The 26,676-nt window shown below is 42.3% G+C and overlaps 1 protein-coding gene across 14 annotated transcripts in view; it reads left to right on the forward strand.

Annotated features, from left to right (window-relative positions):
• The window catches only part of GRIP2 (glutamate receptor interacting protein 2), a 656,014-nt gene that overhangs the window by 530,446 nt on the left and 98,892 nt on the right, over window positions 1-26,676 (forward strand). For all 14 annotated transcript variants that reach the window (XM_053290766.1, XM_053290774.1, XM_053290767.1 and 11 more), the window contains 6 exons: window positions 2,768-2,848; window positions 14,046-14,181; window positions 15,284-15,429; window positions 18,234-18,320; window positions 18,605-18,680; window positions 20,589-20,734. In XM_053290766.1, the coding sequence (XP_053146741.1) occupies window positions 2,768-2,848; window positions 14,046-14,181; window positions 15,284-15,429; window positions 18,234-18,320; window positions 18,605-18,680; window positions 20,589-20,734 (672 nt within the window). The remainder of the gene's footprint in view (window positions 1-2,767; window positions 2,849-14,045; window positions 14,182-15,283; window positions 15,430-18,233; window positions 18,321-18,604; window positions 18,681-20,588; window positions 20,735-26,676) is intronic.

The raw sequence follows: 26,676 nt of genomic DNA on the forward strand, positions 1-26,676 counted from the left end.
AAGTAAAATGCTTCAGAGGAATAGTGGTGGTGTTTTTTTAAAATGCTGGAGAAAAATATAAGATCTAGATAAAAGTACACATACAAAATAAAGTAAAATAGATCATTTGAAAAAGCAAAGTGAACAAGCATTAGGTCTCTTAGCAGAGTCTGCCCTTCATCACTAATGAATACTACTGGAAAATGCAGACTAAAGATTAAGATGTTTTTAATAGCATAATTGATATCTTCAGCTGTATAGACAAAGATGTTTGAGTGTCTGTTGCACCTCCTTTAGGTATATACAGATGACTGGATATGATATAGAGAAATGTGAAGGGTCATAGAATGGGGCTTTGCTGCTCCCTGTTGTAGCACCTAGCACCACTCGTAAAGGCCATCCTGATTGTTGGGAATAGTGTGGGATATGGCTCTGTGACCTGCAGATGGAGTGGACAATTGGTGGTAGTTTTGTCAGATCCAAATGAGGTCCCTCATCTTGTCACCAGCACTACCACCTTTTCCCATCCTGCACAAGCCAAGTTATCTCCTGCTGCTGTCACTGATTCACATAAGAATTCCCTTGAGGAATCAGACCATGGCCCATCTAGATCAGTGGTTGTACACATCTGGGGGTCCTTGCAGTGCAGCTGATCAGGATGACTTTCCGAATATGTTTTCACTTTTTCCAGTGGGGGTACTTCTAATGGGTGTTGCAGTGATTAGATGCTTTAAGTACCCTTTTGAAAGGGGAGTCATTGGGGCTCTTGTAGTAATTTTTAATGTGCAGTAAATTACAGGCACCAAATCAAGCCACAGTGAGATGCTTTACAACTATTGTCCCCTTGGGTTCCTTAAAACTATTTTTGTTCTATCAATTCTGAAGCTTCTGTGATTTGATACAGTCAGTAAATGTGAGAAAAGAGATTTGGGAGTTCTTATTTCCTGGCAAATAAATATCCTCTTGAAAAATGCACATAAGTGAAAAGCCCATATTTAATTATCCTATTTGGTTTTTCGACTAATGTTCTTTCAAATGCTATTTCTTTCCTCTCTCTCCCCACTTTAACTATTCACCAGTTGAAGCTCCAGCAAGGAGAGGTGACTTTGAAATAAAAGGATGTAAGGGAACAGGCGATTGAATTCAAGTAGGGTGATTTAGTGCTCTATTGGTATCCTGATGTATTATTCCATTTCCAGACACTATGAGTTTCTTCATAAGTTATTATGGCAGGCTTAAAACTTATGGGGATGATGTTCTTTCACCCTTAAAGGGTTATCTCCTGAAGAATAAATCGGATTATGTTACTATCACTGCTCTTCTTCTGGAAAAGTATTACAGATCTTGGGTGAGAATATTGGTCTCTTGAGTGACAGGCTTGGAGCTTATAGCTACTGCTTGCTTTGAGTTAGCAACAAGTACTCTTCTATTTTGTTTTTACATAACTATTCCTGAAATCTCGAGGAAGGAACCCCAGCACATAGGACAGATGGCTGAGAGTAGGTATTTGGGATCTCTGTTAGAAATACACTTCCTCCTGCTTGTCCAGTTTACAAGCTGGTTGCATGTAGTAACACTGGGAGATCGTCAAGGCAAGGAAAACCCCCTCACTATCCATCATTTTAAGTTACTGCAATCTCTTGTTTGTTACTCTGCTAGTCACAAAGAGGGAGCTTCTGCACATGTTGTCCAGCCCTTTCCACCAGGCTGATGTTGAAAATTGCTTTCTTTCCCACCATCCTGCTACTGCATTTAGTGACTCATATCATATTGCAAGTAGTGTTGACTCTGGCTGGGAACATGGATCAGGGACATGACTACTTGCAATGTGATGATGCCAGTCTGTGCAGCAAGAGCCTTTAAATGCTGTAGAAAAGTTGGGGGGTGGAGTTGCCATGGGGTTATTTTCAGCACCATCCAGAGTGGTCCCTGGGACAGAAAGTGAAGATGGGCCCCCTGCCAAAGATATGCCTCCCCTCATTTGTTTGCAGAAGAACTGTAAGAACATGGTGAAAAACAAAACCTCCTCAGCACACTCTTTCTTTCTCCCCTATAAAAATAATATCTCACACTCCTCATGTGTGCAGACACTCTCATGTGTGTGTGTGTGTGTGTGTGCGCGCTTGCGCGCACACACACTTCTGCACCTGCTCACACTTCTTTCCCTGGCTCATAAACATGTTGGCTTGAAGCCAAGATGAGTCCTCCACTCAGGAGCCAGTAGTGTGGCAGAGATGCAGGAGAGGGAGAGCAAAAAGTGAGCTGTTTTCCAGCAGGGAGCTTTCCAGATTAGCCGCTCAACATCAGCAAAATGCTTTGGTTCAGGCAAATTGCTTTCAAAACATAGACAGCAGGGGGAACAGTCTTGCAAAAGCTAACCCAAGAAACCAGCAACTTTTAAACGCCGGATATATGATGCCATAGCACTATATTGCGGTGATTAAATTCGAATCATGGCATTGGAAATATGAACGGTGCCCTGCTGTCAGCATTAGGACTGCAGTGTTGCAACACAGGAAGTGTGGAAGCACACTTCGGAGATTCGTCGTGACCCCGTTGCAGGGTGTAATCTGGAAAGTGCCCAGGTGTCTTCCCAGCGGACCAGGGACAATTGTTGCCCTCCCTGTTTCAGTTATAGCTGCACCTATGGCACCATCTCTGTGGCTATGGTAATATGTGCACTCACTCCAAGATGCGAAAAGTATAAGCAAGGATACAAAGAGGAATACAAAAGTGATGTTTTGTTTCAAAAACTGTAAGTTCTTAGTCTGTTCTCTGCTTCCTGTAGATGATGGCCCTTATTCAAAAGGGAGCAAAGACTCCGGTGGACTGGACACAGCCCTGGTCTCGAGAAGGCAAAGTATTCCAGGTAACTTCAGCTATTTTCTTTCTTCTTCGTGTTTATATTATTCTTTCAGCTTCTTTGCACACGCTAACTGATCAGATCATTGCTTTTTTTTCATTATAGATGCCCACTATAATGGGCATGTCACTATATAATGGGCATGTCACTATGAAGTTCATTTTTTACCCTCTGCTAAGCTAGAAAGACTCCAGAAAAAAATGGTGATACTCATTTCAAAATGTTGGCTGAAACTTGGAGTAAACTGTGCTCCTCTTGTTCTTTGTGGTTCATTCTTGGGGAATGATTTCTGAAAGGTTGGAACATGTAACATCTCCTGTCCTAAGAGCTGGTTCAGCCATCTTGACTGGCCAAGAATGAAGATGTGTAACAGTGTTGTGCGTGCTTGGGCATAAATTGATGGAAATGTGCAAGAGGTTTACAGTTCATACAGTGATTGATGAAGAATGGTTATGTATGGAGCGGGGAGGATTGTGGTGAACGCCAAGAATAACATTTATATGCTTTGTAATCTGTATTCTAAATCACTGAGAATAAAGGCATTGTCAAGTGTTCTGAACCATTAGTGAGCTCCTCAGTCAAAATACCATAAGAATGTATTTACTTGATCAGACCAAAGTCTGTCTAGATCATCCCTCTGTCTTCAACAGTGAGCTATTGTGTGTCCTTCAAAAACTCAGGAGCAGGGAATGATAAGAGACCTGCATCTTGTATATCCATAGCATCTAGTTATCGGAGTTGTACTGCCTCTGTGTATTGAAGTTCCATTGGAGGTATTACTTTGTCATAATTTTGACACACACTGTATACTCATGTTGCATCTGAGGCCAAACTAGGCAAGACATGAGATCAGTGATCAGATGCCCCAAAATCTTTCTCAAAGCCTCAAGACAGCTGTGGTGGAAGTGGATCAGGGCTGGTGGGGGGGTATTTATTCCTTTTCCCCAGTTTAATATTCTTAATTAAAATGGTGGTGGGAAGAAGCTAAGACTGTTTCTGTAACTGTCTGTTCCCTTCAGCTAAGTTGTTCGTTGCTTCAGGGGAGCTTTATTTCAGTTGTGGTGGGGTAATAATGATGCATTGTTGTTGATTACTAATATTCCCTAATAACCAACATTTAGCTATGGGGTTTTGGGGTCCTGACCGGCTGCTTTCCCACTGCCCAGAAAATGAAGCACACACTTCAAAAACCAAAGTTAAAAATTTTATTTGAATTACATTAAAAATAGGTTAGAAGATCTGATCCTAAAAAGGTCTAAACATCTATCTTCTATATATATAATTCTCTAAGGCGTACCCATGGCTAGTCCCGTGCATGGCAGCTCTTGTGAGAGTTCGCAAGCAGAAGCACTGTAGTGATTGGGCAGTGGAGATTCCATATGCAGATAGGGAGAAGGAGCCTGTGGCACCATGGTGATTGGGCAGTGGGGATTCCATATACAGATAGGGAGGAGGAGTCTGTGATGTTTAAGGTCAGTTGGAATGCAATTGTTACGGGTCAGAAAATGTTCTTGATTGTAGAGGAGAGGAATCGATAGATAGATAGCAGGGGTTTGTGAGGAGAGGGGTCGTGAGAGAGGAAAGAACCCCTTCAGGAGAAGGAGGCTTCCATTGTGTGAATTAGAATGGGCGCCAGCAACACTGCAGCCATGACCAAGAGGGGCGAGGGGGAATGGAGTAAAGGGATGGAGGAGTGACCAAGAGGTGTGAGGGGGATGGAAGCAACTGGATGGAGGAGGAGGAGCAGGAGTGTGGCTCAGGTGAGAGTGGAGAGATTTCTGAGGTGAGGGGGGCTGTGGCAGAGGGTGAGGGGAGCAATCAAGTACTAACGTGCAGATACTCTGTGTGGGTTAAGCTAGTATTAAATAATTCATTAGCTATCTCACCACTCCAGGTAGTCTGCAAATCAGCCTCAGCAACACATAGAATGGAACCCAGAAAAGAAGATCAGATGAAAAATTAAAAGGAAAATCACACGCACATGCACAACACCTGTAGCCAGAGCCTGAAACTCAAAGCCAGGAAAATAAAGAAAAGGAGAGGAAAATTCCAAACATCAAATCCATGGCTTAAATCTTTATAGTCCTTTTTCTCGGGGAGGGTCTTAGCTTCCCAAGGGGATGATTTTGAGGTACTTGTTAGTTTTTGATAGGTCACTTCAAATTAGAAGATACCACCCTTGTCGTTTAGAATATAATTTAAAAATTGATTACTATTACCTTGCTTGCACAAATTCCAAAAGTTAATTCCCGATTGCATTGTTCGCAAAAAATATATTCGAGCAACAAAGCTTGCAAAGCAATCTTTAAAAATAATTTGTGCTGTCAGCTAGGCCTGTATGAAGAGACCCGAACCAAAGATTCAAGTGGATCTTAATTAAAACCATAGAAGCCCCTTATGTGTTAAAGCGATCAAATAATGAGATAATGTGACCATATTGTATGATACCTTTCTTAAGAATAATTCAAGCTCCATTTTCCTTCAGGGGAAAGACTTAAAACTGCTTCCCCTCAGTTCTGTTGTTCCAGCCCAAACTTTCTCTCTTGGCTGCTTTTAAGCTCTAGAAAAGATATGAGGAGAGCCTTTCGTCGTCGTCGTCGTCTTCATCTTCGTCTTGCATTTTTCTCATCCAGATGACGATTGAGGGTGGTACCTGTTATCCTTTCTCACTAAAGTTTCTACCCTAATGTCAAAGGTTTTCCAGATGAAGTGACTGTGATACATCTGAAGAGCTTTCTTTTTGACCTAATATGGCCTATTTTGAGCCAATGGACAATTTGAGCAAATGGACATAACAAATTTATTTATTAATTAAAATATTTATACCCCACTCCTCCAGTGAACTACTGCTGGGGGTGGCTTACAACAATAAAATAGATATAATATAAAATAAAAGTAATAGAATTAACCAAAATGAGTAAACGAGTTAACAGTCAGGCTAAAACCACAATCAGAATGAAGTTTCAAATTAAAAGTTATGTTAAAAGCTAAAAATTGAGAATTATAAAAACTAAAGAACCTACCAGATATAACCAAAAATGGAGCGTTAAAAAGCCTCTTTAAAAATATGTGTTTTTAGTTTTTGGTTTTTTAAAAAAACCCACTGAGGGAGGGAGCATGGCGAAGCTCTTCAAGGAGGGCATTCCAAAGCTGAAGGCCCACAAACGAAAAGGCCCTATCTCTAGTCCCCACCAGCCAGATCTCTGTTAGTAGCAGAGCCATGAGCAGGTCCTGAGATGATGAGCGGAGAGCCCTGGCAGCTTCATATGGGTGAAGTAATAACCTATTCTTGATGAGTTTCTACAAGACAAACTCACACAGTGAGAAATCTCCTGCACCTTCACACACATCTCACTGATGCTGCAGAAATGAAATCCTCTGGGAAGAATATTATAGTTGGCCCACAGTTACATGGACCATACAAGTTCCTCTGTTTCAAATTGCCAGTACTACTTAGCCTAGAGCAGGTTGTCATCCTGTTTGAATATCTTCTGCTTATTACCTTAAAAAAACAACTGATCAGGAAATAATGTGCTACATCTATGAGTTGTAGGCTGCTTTGCTTATGACTGGACTAGCTAGTCCTGACTGGCAAATGCCTTTATAGTTTGTTAACCCAGAATACTGCTTTTATTGCTGCAGTAATGCTTTTTTAAAAATCCTAAATGTTTGGCTCTTGTGTTTTGGTCTACAGTTGTATTTTGTACTACAGCTGTAAACTCTAAATCATATTTTAAATATGATATTTATGACCCACAAAGTCTTATCAGGTAATCTGGAGCTCAGGACAGTGACAGTTCAATGTGTCTGTTGCTGCTGTTTTGTTTTGTGTTTATTACTAATATCATTTAATTAATTAATTTTAATGTATAATTTCTGTGTGCCTTGGATACATATGATAGAAAGTTGGCTAATACACTCTTTAAATTAAAAAAAAAAATGACCATCCCACCCCAGCACCAAATAGAGTGGTGTGATTCTGCCATGTGCAGTCTGAACTCTCCATAAGGACTTGGTTACATATTCAGGAATTTGACAATATTTGGGAGCTTTTCTCCCAGGCTAGTTTTTCCCAAAATAACAGCCATCTACTTGACAAAACATTCCATAGTCTTTCAGCTATACTCCTTGCTGTTTTGGGTTCATCACAGATTTTTAAGGGAACGTGCATTCTAGGTTAGTGAGAGAAGAAAGAACCTGGTAACTCATTCCATGCTTCTCAGGTGATTCCCTATGGTGGCAAGACTTCCTATATTTGCTTCATATTTCAAGACTATTTCTTACTGGATTCATTTTATTTTTAGTCTCTCTTGCATTACATTTCCCAAGCTCGCTGTACTTGGAGAGCAGGTGGGTCTTTGCCAAAGATTGTCTGCAATCTTTGGCTCAAATGTGGTTGTCCAAAAATAAAATGTTGACAGTGTGCCATCTCTATCCATCCTCACTTTTTCTTTAAATATGTTTTATTTGCTCTGTCTCTGAAGAGAAAATGTTTGCTGTACATTAGCTCTTCTAGAACAATTCGTGCTAATTTTAGTGATGAGGATCCATCCCTCCATTTTCTATGTATGTTCTGTTTTAGTCAAAGTACACATGTGAGCCTAAACTTCTCCACTGTTCAGTTGCATATATGCTCTATGGTAGCAACAGTTGATTGCAAATGGCCTCCAAATCAAGGACATTCCATAATGGAAGGATGAAGAATATAGCACCCATCATTAAAAGGATAATCTGATATTAACGCAAGAGTAAAGGACAAGAAGTACTGCATAATGGCATAGTATTTATCACTCTTCAGACTTGTAATGCATATGTTTTACAGGTCACCAGTATTGCAGGCTCAAGCTAGTACAGAATATATCAAAACTCTTGTGATTGATTGATTGATCAATCAATCATGAATGCTAAAAAAATGCGTGGTAGTACTTGAAAGGTACTTCTCACCTTCAGTGTGTTTTTCTGTTTTGTCCTTTTGTGGCATGTTGTTCTTTAAAAATTACTTAAGCCCGTTGCAGGTGTATGTCTGCCCTGTTTCATCCACAGTCAGGAGGCTGGGCAGTGCTGTACCTGCACTAGGCCATACCTCTTTGAACCTGGGACTGCACAATTGAATACAGCCTTGCATGAGGGAAGCTAGCATTACAGGTGGAGCAAACATGTGCGAGAAGCACAGGCTACCACTAGGGGCAGCCACATCCAAATTTCTGAAAAATCGTAATGTCCTCATAGGAAGCAATGGGAAACTCAAGAATATTAATAATTCCCAAATGGCTGGGCAAAAAGCTCTGAAATGCATAAGGAAGTAGCACGTGATTAAATGTGGGGATGTTCAAGGAGATCAGTCCACCTGTTGATTTTTTATTATTTTATTAAAAATTAAAGCTTAAAAAATCAGCAGGTGGACTGATTTCCTTGAATGTCCATACATCTACCATCATGTGCTACTTCCATATGAATTTTGAGAACTTTCTGCCCAGCCATTCTGGAGTTATAGTTTAGGCTGCAAAAAAACCTGGGCTACTACTCCCTGGGCTATTACTACCTTTTATATGAAGGAACAGTTTCTCCAAACGAGGCTTGAATGATGGACAGAGTGGGAGATTAATTTCCAGACTTTTTTGTAACTTCCTGGCATGAAACACAGCATTTATGACACTTTTAAACAGTTTCCAAAAAAAATTTTTTTTCATCAATAAAAATGAACGAGTGAACCAATATCTTTGCAAGTCCTCACACTTAATGTTATCATCATGTGATAGCATTAAATGTTTAATGAAACCAAAGAAACCTTGGCTTCTCTTTAAAGGAGAAATCCTAGTGTGTGTGTGTCTGTGTTTGTTTCTTGACAGGGCTAGCATTTGCCAAGGTTAGCATTTGCCAGGGCTTGCATAGGGGGCTCTCTGGCATTTAGTTGTTATTTCTCCCTGCCTGGAGGGGGACAGAGGGAGGAGTCAGCTAGGGCTTTAGTGAGTCACACCTGGTGGGAGGGGACACATTCCTGTGAGCCACATTCCTGTGTCTCAGTTTGAAGCCTACTCTCTATAAAAGAGGTGAAGGCCCGAGAGCTTAGCCAACAGGGATAGCAAATAGGGATGTGCACAAAACCGGTTTGCCAAGTTTGGTTTGAATTCAAACCAGGGTGGGCAGATTCAGTGTTGGTTTTGCTCGAACCCCCCTTTGGTTCAGTTTGAATTTGAACCCAGTTCAAACCAGTTCTAAAAGGTTCGACATAGGGTGTAATGTGGACTAGAACTGGCCCATTATACCCTATGTAGAGCACCTAGGGGCACAAAAGTGGGGTGGGTGGTAGGCACCCAGGGGCAATCGGAGACTCCTGCGATTATTGGTGAATTTTTGAAGTGTTTTCAATTTTTTTAATTCCTCCCATAGGGAATAATGGGGATTTGAGGATGCCCCAGCTCCCCCCTTTGGGGGGTGCCAGGGTACCCCAAAGTGGGTCTGGGGGCATGGCAGGGCTGGCCCTAACTTCCCCCAGGCACCCCCAGTTTGATAGGAGGAGTTGTTTAATCAGGTATTTTAAAAGACTTAATTTTGGGCTCCATAGGAAAGCATGAGATAAAGTCTTCCATTGAAATAACACAGAGTCCTTTCACCTACTGACCTTAATTGCTTTGCTCTGGTTCAGTGTCATTGGCCCTTTAGGGAACAGTGACCATAGGCAATCAAATTCAGCATACATGCAGGGAGAGAATCACCAAGGTAGTCTAACACAGACATTTTGAATTTCAGAAGAGGAAACTTCTCCCAAATGAGGAGTATGGTGAAAAGAAAGCTGAAAGGGAAAATCAGGAAAATCACTTTGTTCCAGAATGCATGGAGTTTACTCAAAACCACAATACTAGAAGCCTAGTTAGACTGTATACCCCAAAGGAGGAAAAGTACCACTAAATCCAGGAAGATGCCAGCATGGCTAACAGGTAAAGTCATGGAAGCCATAAAGGTCAAGACTTCCTTCAAAAAATGGAAGTGTTGCCCCAATGAAGAGAACAGAAGGAACACGAACTCTGGCAAAAGGAATGCAAAGTGATAATAAGGGAGGTGAAAAAAGTGTTTGTGGAATGTTTAGCTAAAAGCAGCAAGAGGAATAACAAAAGCTTCTTTAAATACATCAGATACAGGATACCTGCCAGGGAAGTGGTTGGATCGTTAGGTTAGACAATGAGGGAGTGAGGAATTATTCTGTGAAGGGGATTATTCTCTGATTATCAATCTGTGATGCTTGAGAACGTGGACAAGCTGTTTGGGATGGTGTGGCCTACTTGCTGTTTGGGACGGTGTGGCCTACTTGCCTGACTTGGCTGCTTCTATCTAGCAAGGAAATTGTTGGAGATGACCTAGATGGAGGGCTGTAGGCCACCTCAAGCCTCAAAGGCAGGATGCCTCTGAGTACCAGTTGCCAGGGGAGTAACAGTAGGAGAGAGGGCATGGCCTCAACTCCTGCCTGTGGATTCCAGTGGCATCTGGTGGGCCACTCTGTGCACAGGATGCTTGACTAGATGGACCTTGGGCCTGATCCAGCAGGGCTGTTCTTATGTTCTTCTGTTCTTAATATCATTAACTCATCGCTGAGGGAGGGTAAGATGCCTCCTTGTTTGAAGGAGGCAATGATTAGACTACTTCTTAAGAAGCCTTCCCTAGATCCCTCAGTAATGGATAGTTATAGGCAGGTCTCCAATCTCCCGTGGTTGGGCAAGAGAATGGTGGCTAACCAGCTCCAGGCAGTTTTGGAGGAAACTGATTATCTAGACCCATTTGAAACTGGCTTTAGAGAGGGCTGTGGGGTTGAGTTTGCCTTGGTCGGCCTGATGGATAACCTGTACCAGGAAATTGACAGAGGGAGTGTGACTCTGCTGGTTCTTTTGGATCTCTCGGTCGTGTTCGATACCATCAACTATGGTATTCTTCTGAATTGCCTGGTTGAGTTGGTAGGAAGCACTGCTTTTAAGTGGTTCTGCTCTTATTTCTCAGGCAGATTCCAGATGGTGGAGCTTGGAGATGGTTGCTCTTCAAAATGGGAGCTATTATTTGGAGTCCCTCAGGGCTCCATTCTGTCACTAATGCTTTTTATTATTTTATTTATTTGTTCAATTTCTATACTGCCCTTCCAAAAATGGCTCAGGGCGGTTTACACAGAGAAATAATAAATGAATAAGATGGATCCCTGTCTCCAAAAGGCTCACAGTCTAAAATGAAATATAAGATATACACCAGCAACAGTCACTGGAGATGGATAGGGCTAGTTACTCTCCCCCTGCTAAATAAAGAGAATCACCATGTTAAAAGGTGCCTCTTTGCCATGTTAGCAGGGGTTTAACATCTACATGAAATCGCTGGGTGAGGTCATCAGGAGATTTGGTGCTGGGTGTTATCAGTCTGCTGATGACACTCAAATCTACTTCTCCTTTTCATCTTCATCATTAGGAAATGACACTCATTCTCTAAATGCCAGCCTACAGGCAGTAATGGGCTGGATGAGTGATAACAAATTGAAGTTGAATACAAGCAAGATGGAGGTGCTCATTGTGGGGGCTTAGAATCTGAGGGATGATTTAGATCTTCCTGTGCTGGATGAGGTTACACTCGCCCGGAAGAAGCAGATGCACAGCTTAGGGGTACTCCTGGATCGAGGCCTCACCCTGTTATCTCTGGTGGAGACCATGACCAGTAGTGCTTTCTATCTGCTTTGGCTGATTGGACTGCTGCACCCATTCCTTGAAGAGGATGACCTCAAAACAGTGGTGCATTAGCTGGTAAACCTCCAGGTTTGACTATTGCAGTGTGCTCTACGTGGTGCTGCCTTTGTACATAGTTCAGAAACTTCAGTTAGTTCAAAATGCGGCAGCCGGATTGGTTTCTGGGGCAACCCGGAGAAACCATATTATGCCTGTTTTGAAACAGTTACACTGGCTGCCAATATGTTTCTGGGCAAAATACAAAGTACTGGTCATTTAGCATCCATCCAAGAATATTTAAAGAACTCAAATGTGAAATTGCCGACCTCCTTGCTAAAATATATAATATATCCTTAAAATAAGGCTCTATACCAGAGGACTGGGAAGTAGCCAATGTAACACCAATTTTCAAAAAGGGATCCAGGGGCGATCCAGGAAATTTCAGGCCAGTTAGCTTAACGTATATTCCAGGCAAATTGATGGAAAACATTCCCAAGGATAAAATGGTAAAGCACCTAGAAGAATAGGCCCTACTGGAGGAGAACCAGCACGGCTTCTGCAGACGTGTCAACAGGTATGTGGGATAAAGGTGATCCGGTTGCCATAGTATACCTGGACTTCCAAAAAGCTTTCGACAAAGTTCCTCATCAAAGATTCCTGAGAAAACTTAGTAGTCAGGGGATAAGGGGATAAGTACATGTATAGATTGCTAACTGGTTGAAGGACAGGAAAGCGGTATAAATGGAGAGTTTTCACAATGGAGGGAAATAAGACGTAAGGTACCCCAGGGATCTGTACTGGGACCAGTGCTTAATAATGTATTCATAAATTATCTAGAAGTTGGGGTAAGCAGCGAGGTGGCCAAATTTGCAGATGATAACAAACTCTTTAGGGTAGTGAAATCCAAAACGGATTGTGAGATCCAAAAGGATCTCTCCAAACTGGGTGAGTGGGCAGCAAAATGACAAATGTGGTTCAGTGTTGGCAAGTGTAAAGTGATGTACATTGGGATGAAAACCCCCAACTTCAAGTATACGCTGATGGAATCTGAGCTGTTGGTGACTGACCAGGAGAGGGATTTTGGGTCATGGTGGACAGTTTGTTGAAAGTGTCAACTCAGTGTGCGGCAGCTGTGAAAAAGGCTGATTCCATGCTAGGGATCATTAGGAAGCGATTGAAAATAAAAGTGTTAATATTATAATGCCCTTATACAAAACTCTGGTGCAGCCACACCTGGAGTAGTGCGTACAATTCTGGTCACCACATCTAAAAAAGGACATTGTAGAACTGGAAAAGGTGCAGAAGAGGGCAACCAAGATGATTACGAGCCTAGAGCCACCTTCATTATGAGGCAAGACTACAACACCTGGGGCTTCTTAGTTTAGAAAAAAGATGACTGCGGGGAGACATGATAGTCCTGCACGGTGTGGAGAAAGTGGATAGAGAGAATTTTTTCTCCCTCTCACATAACACTAGAACCAGAGGTCATCCCATGAAATTGATTGCCAGGAAATTTAGGGCCAACAAACAGAAGTACATTTTCACACAATGCATAATCAACTTGTGGAATTCTCTGCCACAAGACGTGGCTCCAGGCAAAAACCTGGATGGCTTTAAGAGGGGTTTGGATAACTTCATGGAGGAGAGGTCAATCAACGGCTAGTATCAACACTATAGTCTGAGGGCTATAGGCCACCCACAGCCTCAGACACAGGATGTCTTTGAATATCAATTGCAGGAGAGTAACAGCAGGAGAGAGGGCATGCCCTCAACTCTTGTCTGTAGGCTTCCAGTGGCATCTGGTGGGCCACTGTGAAACAGGATGCTGGACTAGATGGGCCTTGGCCCCAATCCAGCAGGGCTGTTCTTATGTTTAGTTTAATTTAACACCATGTGAAATTTCAGAGCTTTCTGGAGAAGTTGTTCTTTTACCTCTATGGGAAAATTATCTGATGGGACCCATGTTCAGTTCTTGCACGCCAGGCCCTTCAGAGCTTGTTATGCCAGCATTTCTCTCAGACATCTAACATTTTATGTGAAGTTACTTTTTAATGTGTGGGAGCATTTAGTCATGCAACATACCCATCTGCAATCTAAAATTGGAATAGTCTAGGAAAGGTTTTAGCTTCTCTTGAGCATGGAGGTTGAGCAAAGAAGTGGAAGTTCTCCCATTGCTTATCTACACTACTGACACACTGCTCATCCAATCTCCTTGAATTCCAAAACAGAATGGCTTAGATACACTTTTACACTTTTACCACCCTTGCATCATAAATATATTAACTGTTTTGAGCTATCCCGTTCATATTTATTTTGTTTTGCTTATTCTCTTCACTCACTGTGCCTTTATTCTTGTAAATGTAGACACCAAAGATTCTTCTCTGTCACAATACAATTTTTTCAACATTGGCATCTTATTTTTTGACTTGGTTGAGTTAGCTTAACTTTCAAAAGCCTGCTAGATAGTCAGTGCCCAATGGAGTGACTTGTTCCCAATATTTTATCTCCAGAGGAATTCAGAGGAGTCACCATTGTGGAACTGATTAAAAAAGAGGGAAGCACCCTTGGATTAACTATATCTGGTGGCACAGATAAAGATGGGAAGCCAAGAGTATCCAACCTGAGACCAGGAGGGCTGGCAGCAAGGTGAGACAACCGTATTGAATAGAATCACGGACTAGGGACTGGAAAATTCTTTGGAGGGACCAGATGATGCATTAGTTTTTTGGGGGAACTTGTATTTGTCTAGGGCCCCAGAAGCATGCTAGAGCCCCATCAAAGATTGGCCTTTGGGGTACAGTTCTTTCTAGGACTGCATTTCTAGCCACAGACTGCAGAGTCTGTGGTTGGGAGCAGAGCAAAGTTTAGCTGTGGAGAGAAGAGCCCAACTGAACTGAAGTCAGATTTGTAGATCTGTGTGTTGGGCAGGAGAGAGGTGGAATATGAGAGAGAAAGCATTGTGTTTCAGAGGAGAGGCCAAAGAATCCTTAACAGTAAGCTTCCAGTTCTTCTATTCTGTTAACATATATGAACTGATTATGTATTTTCAGTACAATTGACTGGGATACCCTTTTGAATATAATTTTCAGTTTAACTGGTTTCGTTGGCAGCCTGTGCAGGCTGTCCTCACGTTTTCTTTTCGTTTTCTTTTTGAAGTGCAGCATGCTTCGTCTAATCTTAACTGTTTGATCATATGTATGCTTACTTAAAAGTAACTGCTGCTGAGTTCACTGGGATCTCCTCATAGGTAAATGTGCACAGGATTGCAGCACATTAAATTGATGCTTTGCTTGCCTCACCCATTTTGGGGTAAACCTTGAGCTCTAACACTTTAAAACATTTCCAGGGCTTCTCCCTTTTGTCTGATTTGTCAATACAGAGCTTGGCAAGGTATAAAAGAATTTACTCATATGTGGAATGATCTTAACATCCCATTCTGAGCTACTTGCCAAGATTAAAAGAATGCAGATTTTGGTGTGACTTGTTGAAGTAGCCATCTGACCTGGCAATTTATAGGGCTTCACAGGTTGTGACTTAACAGGTGTCCATTACCAATACTGTTTTTCATATTCCCCCTGCCGTTCCCCAATATATTTTTGCTGATGAGATACACAGCTATTGAGGGGTGTCTTGCAATATTTTGTATGATGTTTGAGCGTATGTTTCATTTACTGGTAGGGCTATAAGCCCAGATCATGCGAACTATAAAAGAGACCTGGAAAGTGAAAAAAGGTGACTTTTGTTACAGGAGTGATCAGCTAAATGTTGGTGACTACATCAAGTCGGTGAATGGGATAAACCTGACAAAATTGCGACATGATGAAATCATAAGCCTGTTGAAGAACGTGGGGGAACGAGTAGTATTGGAGGTAGAATATGAGCTACCCCTAGCTGGTTAGTACTTTCTTGATCATTATATTTTTGTTGTTACAATTCAGTCATGGTTCAAGATTTAGAGGGCTTCCCTTCCCCTCATATGACCACGTGAAGTTCCATCAGACTGTTGATCTGTCTAACCCAATGCTCTCTAGTAGGGCTGTGCATCAAACTGGAACAGTAATTGTATCTGATTCAGTACAGCCCCTATCAGCAGCATTTTGCATTGTATTATTTTCAATGCAAAATTGCTAACTTTGACGTTGCCCAATATTATACCATATTTTCTGTATCTTCTCAGACTGCCTCAGAGCATCAGATGGTTCTCTGCCTGCTTTTCACTGTTGCTTATGTCTCACAAAAACTTGTTTCTCTTTGAATCTGGTGATGTGCCATATATGGGGGAGGAAATAACCTCTTAGTCGATCTTCAGGACCCCCTCAGGCTTGTATCTGCTCAAAGCAGTTGATTCATCTGCATCTCTGTTCCCTTCCAGTCACAGTGCTTGGGGGAAGGGAAGTAGCAGTAGTATATATGTAATTATTTTATTAGTGCTTTGGATGCCTGGCTGGCTCTTCCACGCTATCATACAGAGTACCAGTAATACATGCCCTCTTCTGTGTTCTTACTTCACCACTTTCCCAGGTCTTTGTTTAGCCATTATATGGGGCTTTGCTGCTACTACCAGGAGTTTAATGCATCCCTCCTTGGCTGCACAAAAAACCTGATACCTCTCTGCCCATAACTTGGGGAGCAAAGTCAAAAGCAAAGCATCCAGGAAAAGCAGAAATGTTAAAATGGAGGGGGATTCTGCTCAGAAGATCTAGCACATATCAGCCTGCACTTTGGGGGACGAAGTCCTCCCAGGAGAAGCATCTAAGTAAAGCAAGAATGCAACTTCACATTCAAAGCAAAAGTGTAAAAAGCAGGGAGACGTTTACAAGCATTGGCAGGTGTAGGAAGCAAATGGTTACCACCTATGGCTGATGACACAAAAACATGTCCCAATTTTACTGTCTACAGATGCTAAAGAGCGGGGAGCAGTTTACAAGCATTGGCAGGTGTGGAAAGCAAATGGTTACCACCTATGGCTGATGACACAAAAACATGTCCCAATTTTACTGTCTACAGATGCTTCAGCATAAAGATCAGATTCTCTCATCTGTTCACAAAACTACAGCTGCTCTTGACCCACAAACTGAAGCATAAGGGCATGGTTTCTAAATGGTGTGATAGTAGATGTGAACAACTTGTCTCGTGTTCCTCCTTGGATGGAGTTTTCTTTTTCTCACTAAAGCTGTGAAATGTGGTCTCTTAAAATATGCAGGAGAAAAATTAATTTGAGTGAACTGTTGTACCAGTTACTAAATTTTAAAAAAGGCTTTTTTGTGTGGCACACTATAGTAAAGCAAGATCTTAGTAAAGTAGAATACTTCATAAAGTGCATAAAATGGCTCAAATTGTACAACAATAACACAGGACATGCCCTCAGGCTTTCAGTTCGTAGGTAAAGTCACAACATAATCAGGAAACAAGAGAAGGGAAAATAAATCCAGGAAAGCCAGGGTGATTTGGATCGCTGTCTAAACAGGTCAGTGAAAGAACCTTGCTCTCTCCCATCCTTTACCAAGTGGCTAGCCCCTATTGGAGGGGTGGGACTGGGTGACACTTGGGCCAGGCAGGCTAGTAGAAAGCACCTTGCTCTCTCCTCTGTTACCATATGCTATTGCGTGACAGGGAATAGCTGTAATTGAACAAGGTGGTGGGGGGCAAATGTTCCTGTGCTCATGGGGGAGGGGACCCCATTGGCTGGGAAACAGCCTGCTCTTTGCTCTGCCTTCCCATCTCCCTGGCTCACTGGCAAGCTTCTGGCTTCTGATCAGAGTGTGATATCATAGGAACATAGGAAGCTGCCATATCCCGAGTGAGACCATTGGTTTAGCTCAGTATTGTCTACACAGACTGGCAACAGCTTCTCCAAAGTTGCAGGCAGGAATCTCTCCCAACCCTATCTTGGAGATGCCAGAGAGGGCACTTGGAACCTAAATGCTCTTCTCAGAGCGACTCCATCCCCTAAGGGGAATATCTTAAAGTGCTCACATGTAGTCTGGGATGGGGGAGAACAAGAAGGCAGGGGGCCCAGGGGCCCATCTTCACTTCTTGTCTTAGGGCTTCCTTCAACCTTGCTATTCCTCTGAAGTGTCAAGGAGGTAGATTTCCCAAAGACAAGTCATGGTGCAGCAAGTAGTACTGATGATGAAAAACTGAGTGTATGCAGTAGGTAGCCGTTTACTCATAACAGACAAGTCTTTATTTTCTTTGCTTCCTCAAGTGTTTAAATTATGCACCATAGTAAGTGTGAACTAATGCATGCTTCTTCTAGGATTGTTTTGAACTAGTTACTTAAATATCAGTTCAGTCAAAATTTAGGCAAAAAGCTGTGAGGATTTGAATGTATTCATCTAAGGTCACCAGTTAAAAATCTGAGAATTCAGTAGACTTCTGTGGCAGAAACTATCAGCTTCTGAAAGGTACAGTCTGCTTTGAAGTTTGCAGAGGAAAGGCGGGGGTTAACTTTAATACTATGGATGTATTAATTAAGACAGATTGGGGGCATTCTAGCAGACAGATTCAGCTATGTTTTTAATGCTCTTCTTTAATAGCATCATATATTTAAGGCAACTATTCTGTTCATTTAATTCAAAGTCCTTCATATTGCAAAATTTCTGTGAGGTGAGTTCTGTATCAAATCCAGAATTGAAAAAGAAGAGGGATATGGCAGGTTAAATCTATAATTCACCCCTTTTCTTCATTATCTTCAGCCCCAGAGAATAGCGCTGGCATCATTCCAAAGACCATTGAAGTGACCCTGTACAAAGAAGGCAACAGTTTTGGATTTGTGCTACGAGGTCAGTCTCTTTTCAGCAGTGATGATAAAAACCATGTTGCTGGGCAGTATTTGAAAGTAAGTTGAAGGAACCAAGTACTGTCAGGAAACTGGAACTTTCTGCCTAAAGCAAAGCATCATTCAAGGACAGTTGGCTTATTATATATCACAGGTGTTCATGTGTGGTTGCATAGAATCTGTTAGCTGCTTACTGACAAAAAGCTTTGTGTATTCCACTGTAGTAAAGCACATTCCTCATATCTATGTATTACAGTTAAGATTTTTGTTTTTGTGGTCTTATTACAGGAGGAGCCCATGAAGACTGGCACAAATCCAGGCCATTAGTATTGACCTATGTTAGGCCAGGTGGCCCAGCAGACAGGTAACATGTTTACTGTATTACACCTAGCAATGAAATTTTATTGGTGTTTAAACAACCAGCATTTAAAGTGGAAGTTCTTAGTAAGTTCACATCTTGTGTTTACTTAAGATTGGTATCTAGGTGTATCTTTTCCTCAGCATGTCTTGTGAAACTATATAGATCAGTGTTTCTCAACCACCGGTCCCTGGACCGCTGCCGGTCCCCGAAGGGTTGAGTGCCGGTCCCTGACTGGGAGTCAACCCCCCCCCCCCACTGAAATCAAGGCACTCACTTCCTCAATTTTGCACATGGCACAGAAGAGGAAGAGTATCACGGAGGCGTGGGACCCTTCTTGTGCCTTGCCTCCACGTGCTGCTGAGATCTTCCTATAGCTATCTTATTCCCTATCTTTACAGCTTCAAACTGTATGCGATGCGGGGGCATGGAGGAAAAAGTATGGCAGTGGGCGCCACTTGAAGGGCTGCTGGTTCTTGCATGCTCATTGTTTGCAGCCAAAGGTTGGTTGATTGAAACCCAGCTGCCTGTTGTGGTCGAGGCGCCTTGAGAGGGAACACTGTTTCCCTCTTGCATCAGTGGGGCTTGCTTGTATGTTGTTTTCATTGGCCCCATGTAGCTTTTGAATTTTTCCAATGGCCCAGCATCCCCTCTCCATTGAGTAATCACAAGCACCTCCACTCCAGACATACTGGAGACAAATTTGTTCACCCAGGCTTTTAGATTCAGGGGTTCTCAACCTTGGGTACCCAGACGTTGGTGGACTTCTACTCCCATAATCCCGAGCCATAATGGCCAAATGCCATTGTTGTTGGAGGTTATGGGAGTTTAACTGAGGGACCCAAGGTTAAGAACCCCTAATATTCAATGTTTGCAAAAGATTCCAAATTTAATTATTTTAATGCTTATATTATTTTCATTCTAAACTGCCCAGAGATGCAAGTTTTGGGCAGTATAGAAGTCTGATAGATAGACAGACAGACAGACAGATAGACAGACTTGAAACCCCTTTACTAACTGCTGGTCCGGGAAACTGCGCATGAAGAATGTAGCGGTCCTTGAAACTCTGCACGAAGAATTTAGCGGTCCTTGACTCCAAAAAGTTTGAGAAACACTGATATAGATCCCTTTCCAAGATCCCTCTCAAGAGACAGGGGAAGTCTTTTACACCAAATCTAAATACTGACATTTCAGGTTGATTGCTAAATTAAATTGTTTTTAAAAGTAATTATGTTAGCTGTATGTTTGTTTTGACTGAAATTCACAATTGGTAATTTGTTGTACTATCCCTTATTTGCTCTGAACATTGAATCAGCCCTTAATAGAAGACCCTGAACAAGCATTAAACTGTGCAAATGATATAATCCTCCCCTCAAAATGCATGCCTATTGCTTTATAAAAGTGCATCCACATCATAAATTTCACTGCATGTGGGAGGCATGATATTCTGAAAAAAAGACTTCCTACTGTGGAAGACCATGCAATCTGTACTGCTGCATATTTGAATCTTCTTTTACAGTATCTTCCTTGACATGGTTGATCTAACATAGCGCTCCTTCCTTGCCAGTCCTGGTACATGTGAATCGTTCCACCCACACAATTTTGGTTTTCTGCCATGTGTTTGTACCAGGCAAACAGCTCTCTCAGTGGACCTAGACATTGCTTGAATGGTTAGTAAATGTGCCAGGAAGATGAAGCACATGAGCCATTTCATGAGATGATTTTAGTGAAAAGTGATATATAAATCGAGAACTAAATAAATTTCCAGGTTAAGACTTTGTACCCTCTAGGATGAGCACAGGAGCAAAGATAGTAGCAAGTACTATATGCCAATATAGGTGCATGTGAAGATAACCTAAAAATGCTGTGAATATTTGTCTAGGGAAGCATTTATGCATGCAATTTTTCCTGCAGGGAAGGATCTTTGAAAATTGGGGACAGACTGCTAAGTGTTGATGGGATTCCCCTCCACAGCGTGAGTCATGCTGATGCTCTAAACATCCTACGTCAGTGCAGCCAGGAGGCACTCTTCCAGATTGAGTATGATGTTACCATAATGGGTAAGGCTTCTTGGTATGGATTCCCTCCTGGAGAACAGTAGCTTTGTATGTGTGCGCGTGCATGCACGCACACACACTGGCTCAGATTAGTCATGAAATGGTTATCATGGGGAGGGGGGCGGACAAGTTGTGTGTAACTGAGTTGTGATAGATAGATACTTTATTTACGGCCAATGACCAGCTGAGTTGTAATATATTCTTATGTGGGAGTGCAGCAAATGTTTCTAATCTGGACAAGTATTCAGGCTGATTCATTAAGCATTAGGTGAGATTTTCAAGTCCCACTTCCCAAGTTGTATGCATCAGATTGCTGGGACGTGCCAGCTAATTGTAGCAGTGCAACATCACAAATTTATTTTTATTAAAATATGTATACCCCACCCCTCTAGTACACTACTGCTTGGGGTGACTCACAACATTAATAAAATAGATACAATGTAAAATAAGACTAATAAAGTTAAACAAATTAAATTAAAGTTGACCATAATTAAAATTACAATTTTAAAACCACAATTAAAATTACAATTTTTAAAAAAGTTTCAAATTAAAAATTATTTTAAAAGCTAAAGACTATAGATTTTAACTGTAACTATAAAACTAACTATACAGAGGTACAAACAGAATGCTTGTGGGTGAGCACTCTGCTGCAGATGCTAAGGATACTGCTGTTTTATTGACTGACTGATTGATTGTTCAGTTTTTATATCTCCTTTTATAAGGCATCCCAAGGCGGTTTAAAAAACTAAATACAACAAAACTCCATAAAATCACATTTAAAACCTTAAAATCAGTTAAACAGTAAAATAATAAAACACCAACCACTATTAGTATAAGAAAAGTCCATGACAGAGGTGGTTTTGATAGGCTGAATATGAGGGGTCTTGATATTGTAAACATTCTCACATTTCAACCAGAATAAAATTTTCTTAAGGAAGAGTGAACATATTCAACACATTCATGTATGATGAAGGCAAGTGAGTCAGTTGAACAAAGAACAAATTGTGGCGCATGGCCACATGGATAAAGAAATGAATAGGGACTTAAAAGCAGAAGATTGCCATTTTGCCCTATTTATAAACTATGTATATTTCTTTATTTATCTATCTCTTTATATTTTATTTTATTTTATTTAACACATTTGTATTCCTTCCAAAACTTAGGTCTCTGGCACATGGCTCCTTGTACTCTTGTGAGAAGGAGCGTTTGAATGGGAGACTACATGTGTGAGCAGTGTAAGATAGTCCCCTTAGGGGATAGGGCTACTTTGGGAAGAGGATTTGCCAGGAGCGTAGCAAGGTTGGAGTGGGCCCAGAGACAAGATTTTAAAATGCTGCGCCCCCCACCCCTCATCACTGAAGCTCAGCTCATGAAGTAAAGAAATCTTAAACAAGGCTAAGGTAACAAAAACCATAGTGTGTGTGTATACACACACACACACACACACACACACACACACACACACACTATGTGCCACAACAGAACATCATCCTATATTATTTTTTTAAAGGTTTTGTAAATTGTGGACGATGCAAGTCATTTAATGGTACTAGAGAAAGAATTGCTGTTCTGGTAGCTCCAAGTCCTAACACTCACATCAATTTTGGAGGATAAATACAACTGAAGGAAGCCCAGGTGGGTGCCTGGGGGAGTCAGTCATGTGACTTGCCTCTGCCCCCCCCCAAGGCAGTGGGCCCCCAGACAACTGTCTCCCCTTGCCCTATTATAGTTATACCCCTGGGATTTTCATGCTTGCATGCAGAAGGTTCCAGGTTTCCCCCCGGTATCGCCAAGATAGGGCTGAAAGAGACTTGTGTCTGCAGCCTTGGAGAAGCGACTGCCAGTTTGTGTAGACCAGGGATTCTCAATGTTGGGTCCCCAGATGTTATTGTACTTCAACTCCTATAATCCCCAACCAAAGGCTACTGTAGGTAGGAATTATGGGAGTGTCCAGTAACATCTGGGTACCCAACAATGAGAATCCCTGGTGTAGAAAATATTGAGCTAGATGGACCAATGGTCTGACTCAGTATAAGGCTGAACATGAGAGCTCTGTACCATTCCTAGAGTCTATAGACATATGTGGGGATACTCATGTCAAAGGTCCTCAGTGCTCCCATTTCTCTGTGTGTGAGACAGACCAAAAGCTTTGGAACAGAGTTGCGCTTTGAGTAGAACACCTGCTTTCTTTGTCAGTAGCCAGAGCAAGGGCATTTTTGAGTGTAGATCACATGCACACCCAATGAGAGAGGCAGGGACTGTTTGCTGCTGCTACTTTAAATACTGCTGCTTAGAAATTGGCCAGGGAGGCAGTTGGATCCTTAGATGAACTGACCTTTTCAAGGAGGAAGTCCAAAGAATCAAATAGAGGTGACGAGAAGACTTCTAGGATTTATTGACAAATTAAAAGTTAACAAACCACCAGGTCTAGAATATGAAAATGCTGATCTTCTAGCAAGAATATATATATTTTTCTTTAAAAGTAGCCTCTGTGTCAATGAACTAGAAGGTAGGTAATGTAATGCCAGTTTTAAACAAGTTGTACTAGTAAGCACTAATCAGCCTACTTTCCTTTCACTGTCTCACATCTGGACTAAATTTGGTGCGAACCAAGGTCCACAAGTTAGATCTCTTGGACTTCAAATGTGCATGTGTCCACCATCTTGTATCAGGGTAGATGTCATCATTACAAACTCTACCATTAAGGTATCCCTGTGTGTCACTCACTACAGCTGTTCCAAATTTGGTTCAAACCGCTTAGATAGTCCTCAAGTTAGTGCACTTGCGCCTCCAGAAGTTTACATGTCCGCCATCTTGTATTGGGGTAGATGACATCATTGCAAACTACGCCATTGAGGTATCCCTATATGTCCCTACAGCTGCAGCAAATTTGGTGCAAATCGGTTAAGCAATTCACAAGTTAGCCCATTTGTACCCCAAAGGTGTGCACCTCAAAAATTAGCTCACTTCTGCCTCAGATGTTCCTGAGCCCCCTATATTGAATTGGAGTGGATGACACCATCACACACCACTCCATTTGGGCATCCCTATGTGTCCCAACAGCTGTAGTAAATTTGGTTCAATCAGTTAGGCGGTTCACAAGTTAGCCCACATGCGGCTCAAAAGTTTACGTGTCTGCCGTCTTGAATTGGGCTGGATGACATCATCACAAACTATGCCGTTGAGATGTCCCTATGTGTCACTATAAGTGTACCCAATTTGGTTCATATTGGTCCAGGCGTTGTGAAGTTGATGGAGCGGGGGGCGGGGATACACGGACAGACACACACAGAAATCCAGGTGATCTCATAAGCCCGCTGGAAAGTAGTCTAAAAGGGGATCTTGGGGGGCAGGGAGGATCCAGAAAATTACAGGCTGAGGTAAAAACTTTTAGAGTGTGAACAGGCATGTAGATAGCAATAATGCAGTTGTCACTTTGACTTTCAAAAGGCTTTTGACAACGTCCCTCATTGAAGGTTGTGTAGAGGTTGAATCCTTTTTATGGACTGGTAACTGATTAAAGGATAGAAATGATGTACAGTAGGAATGAGTGAACAATGTTTATAATAGAGGGGTATGAAGTGGGGTCCCCTATCAATCAATCTGTGTCTTGGCCAGTGTTTGTTTATTTTTTTTAGCTTCATAAATGATCAGGAGTTAGGTGTGAGTAGCAAGGTGGCCATGTTGGCAGATGACACCAAACTATTCAAGATGGTGAAAACCAAAATGGATTGCAAAAAGCTCCAAAAGGATATCTTCAAACTGTGTAAAAGGGCAAAAAAAAATTGCAAAAGCACTTCAGTGTAAGTGTAAAGTGATGCACACTTGGCAAAGAATTTGAACTTCCAGTTTGTTTGTTTATTTATTTATTTGATTTTTATACCGCCCTTCCGAACTGGCTCAGGGCAGTTTACAATTAAAAAACAGAAATCATTAAAAACAATTAAAACAGAAATACAAATATAAACACCAATTTAAAAACATCTTAAAAAACAATTAAACTATCAAAACAATTAAAACCCTGAAAACCAGGTTAACATTAAAACAATTAAAACTAATTAAAAACACTGAAAGGCCAGGCCAAACAGATGAGTTTTAAGGGCTCTCTTGAAAGTCATTAAAGAATTAGGATTACAAATTTCTGCTGGGAGTGCATTCCACAGCCCAGGAGCAGCTACAGAGAAGGCCCGCCTCTAAGTCGCCACCAAACGAACTGGTGGTAACTGGAGACGGACCTCCCCAGATAACCTTAACATGCAGTGGGGATCATGTAAAAGAAGGCGCTCTCTAAGATATCTTGGACCCAAGCCGTTCAGGGCTTTAAAGGTAATAACCAGCACTTTGTATTTTGCCCGGAAACATATCAGCAGCCAGTGTAACTGTTTCAAAACAAGCATCTTATGGTCTCTCCGGGTTGCCCTAGAGACCAATCTGGCTGCCACATTCTAAACTAACTGAAGTTTCCGGACTACGTACAAAGGCAGCCCCATGTAGAGGACATTGCAATAGTCAAGCCGGGAGGTTACCAACTGATGCACCACTGTTTTGAGGTCATCCTCTTCGAGCAATGGGCGCAGCTGTCGAATCAGCCGAAGCTGATAGAAAGCACTCCTGGCCATGGCCTCCACCTGAGATGCCAGGGTGAGGCCTGGGTCCAGGAGTACTCCCAAGCTGCACAACTGCTCCTTCTGGGGGGGTGTAACTCCATCCAGCCCAGGAAGATCTAACTCACCCCTCAGATTCTGAGCCCCCACAATGAGCACCTCCACCTTGCTTGGATTCAGCTTCAATTTGTTATCCCTCATCCAGCCCATTACTGCCTGTAGGCAGGCATTTAGAGAACGAGTGCCATTTCCTGAAGATGAAAAGGAGAAGTAGATTTGGGTGTCATCAGCATAGTGATAACACCCAGCACCAAATCTCTTGATGACCTCACCCAGCAGTTTCATGTAGATGTTAAAAAGCATTGGTGACAGAATGGAGCCCTGAGGGACTCCATATAGCAGCTCCTGTTTTGAAGAGCAACTGTCACCAAGCTCCACCATCTGGAATCTACCCGAGAGATAGGAACGGAACCACTGCAAAACAGTGCCCCCTATCCCCAACTCCCCCAGGCGATCCAGAAGCATACCATGGTTGATGGTATCGAACGCCACCGAGAGATCCAGAAGAACCAGCAGAGTCACACTCCCTCTGTCGATTCCCTGGTAAAGGTCATCCGTCAGGCCGACCAAGGCTGTCTCAACCCCATAGCCCGCTCTAAAGCCAGTTTGAAATGGGTCTAGATCATCAGTTTCCTCCAAGACTGCCTGGAGCTGGTCAGCCACCACCCTCTCAATCACCTTGCCCAAGCAAGGGAGATTGGAGATTGGCCTGTAGCTGTCCATCGCTAAGGGGTCCAGGGAAGGCTTCTTTAAGAGTAGTCTAACCATTGCCTTCTTCTGGCAGGGGGGCACCCTACCCTCCCTCAGCAATGCATTTACGATATTAACCAGGCCACCTCCAACAATCTCCCTGCTAGACAGAAGCAGCTAAGTTGGGCAAGGATCCAGAGAACAGGTGGTAGGCCACACCACCCCAAGCAGCTTGTCCACATCCTCAGGAGTCACAGATTGAAACTGATCCAATCTAATACTGCAAGAGGGATTGCTGGATACCTCCTCCATAGACCTTGCAGAAATAGTGGAGTCCAAGTCAGCCCGAATACAGGAGATCTTATTCGCAAAGAACCCATTAAAGGCATCACAGCAGAGCAACTCTGGGAACTGATTAGAAGTAGAAGGAGTGGAAACCAAACTTCTCACAACCCGGGATAGCTCCGCCAAGCGTGAACCTGTAGCCACAATGCGCACAGACCAGAATCTCTTTTTCGCTGCGCACACTGCCGCCATATAAGCCTTCAAATGGGTGACATGCTGTTTCCTGTCAGATTCAAACAGAGTTCT

The sequence above is a fragment of the Hemicordylus capensis genome, chromosome 2 (genome assembly GCF_027244095.1).
Source record: "Hemicordylus capensis ecotype Gifberg chromosome 2, rHemCap1.1.pri, whole genome shotgun sequence".
NCBI classification, from domain to species: domain Eukaryota; kingdom Metazoa; phylum Chordata; class Lepidosauria; order Squamata; family Cordylidae; genus Hemicordylus; species Hemicordylus capensis.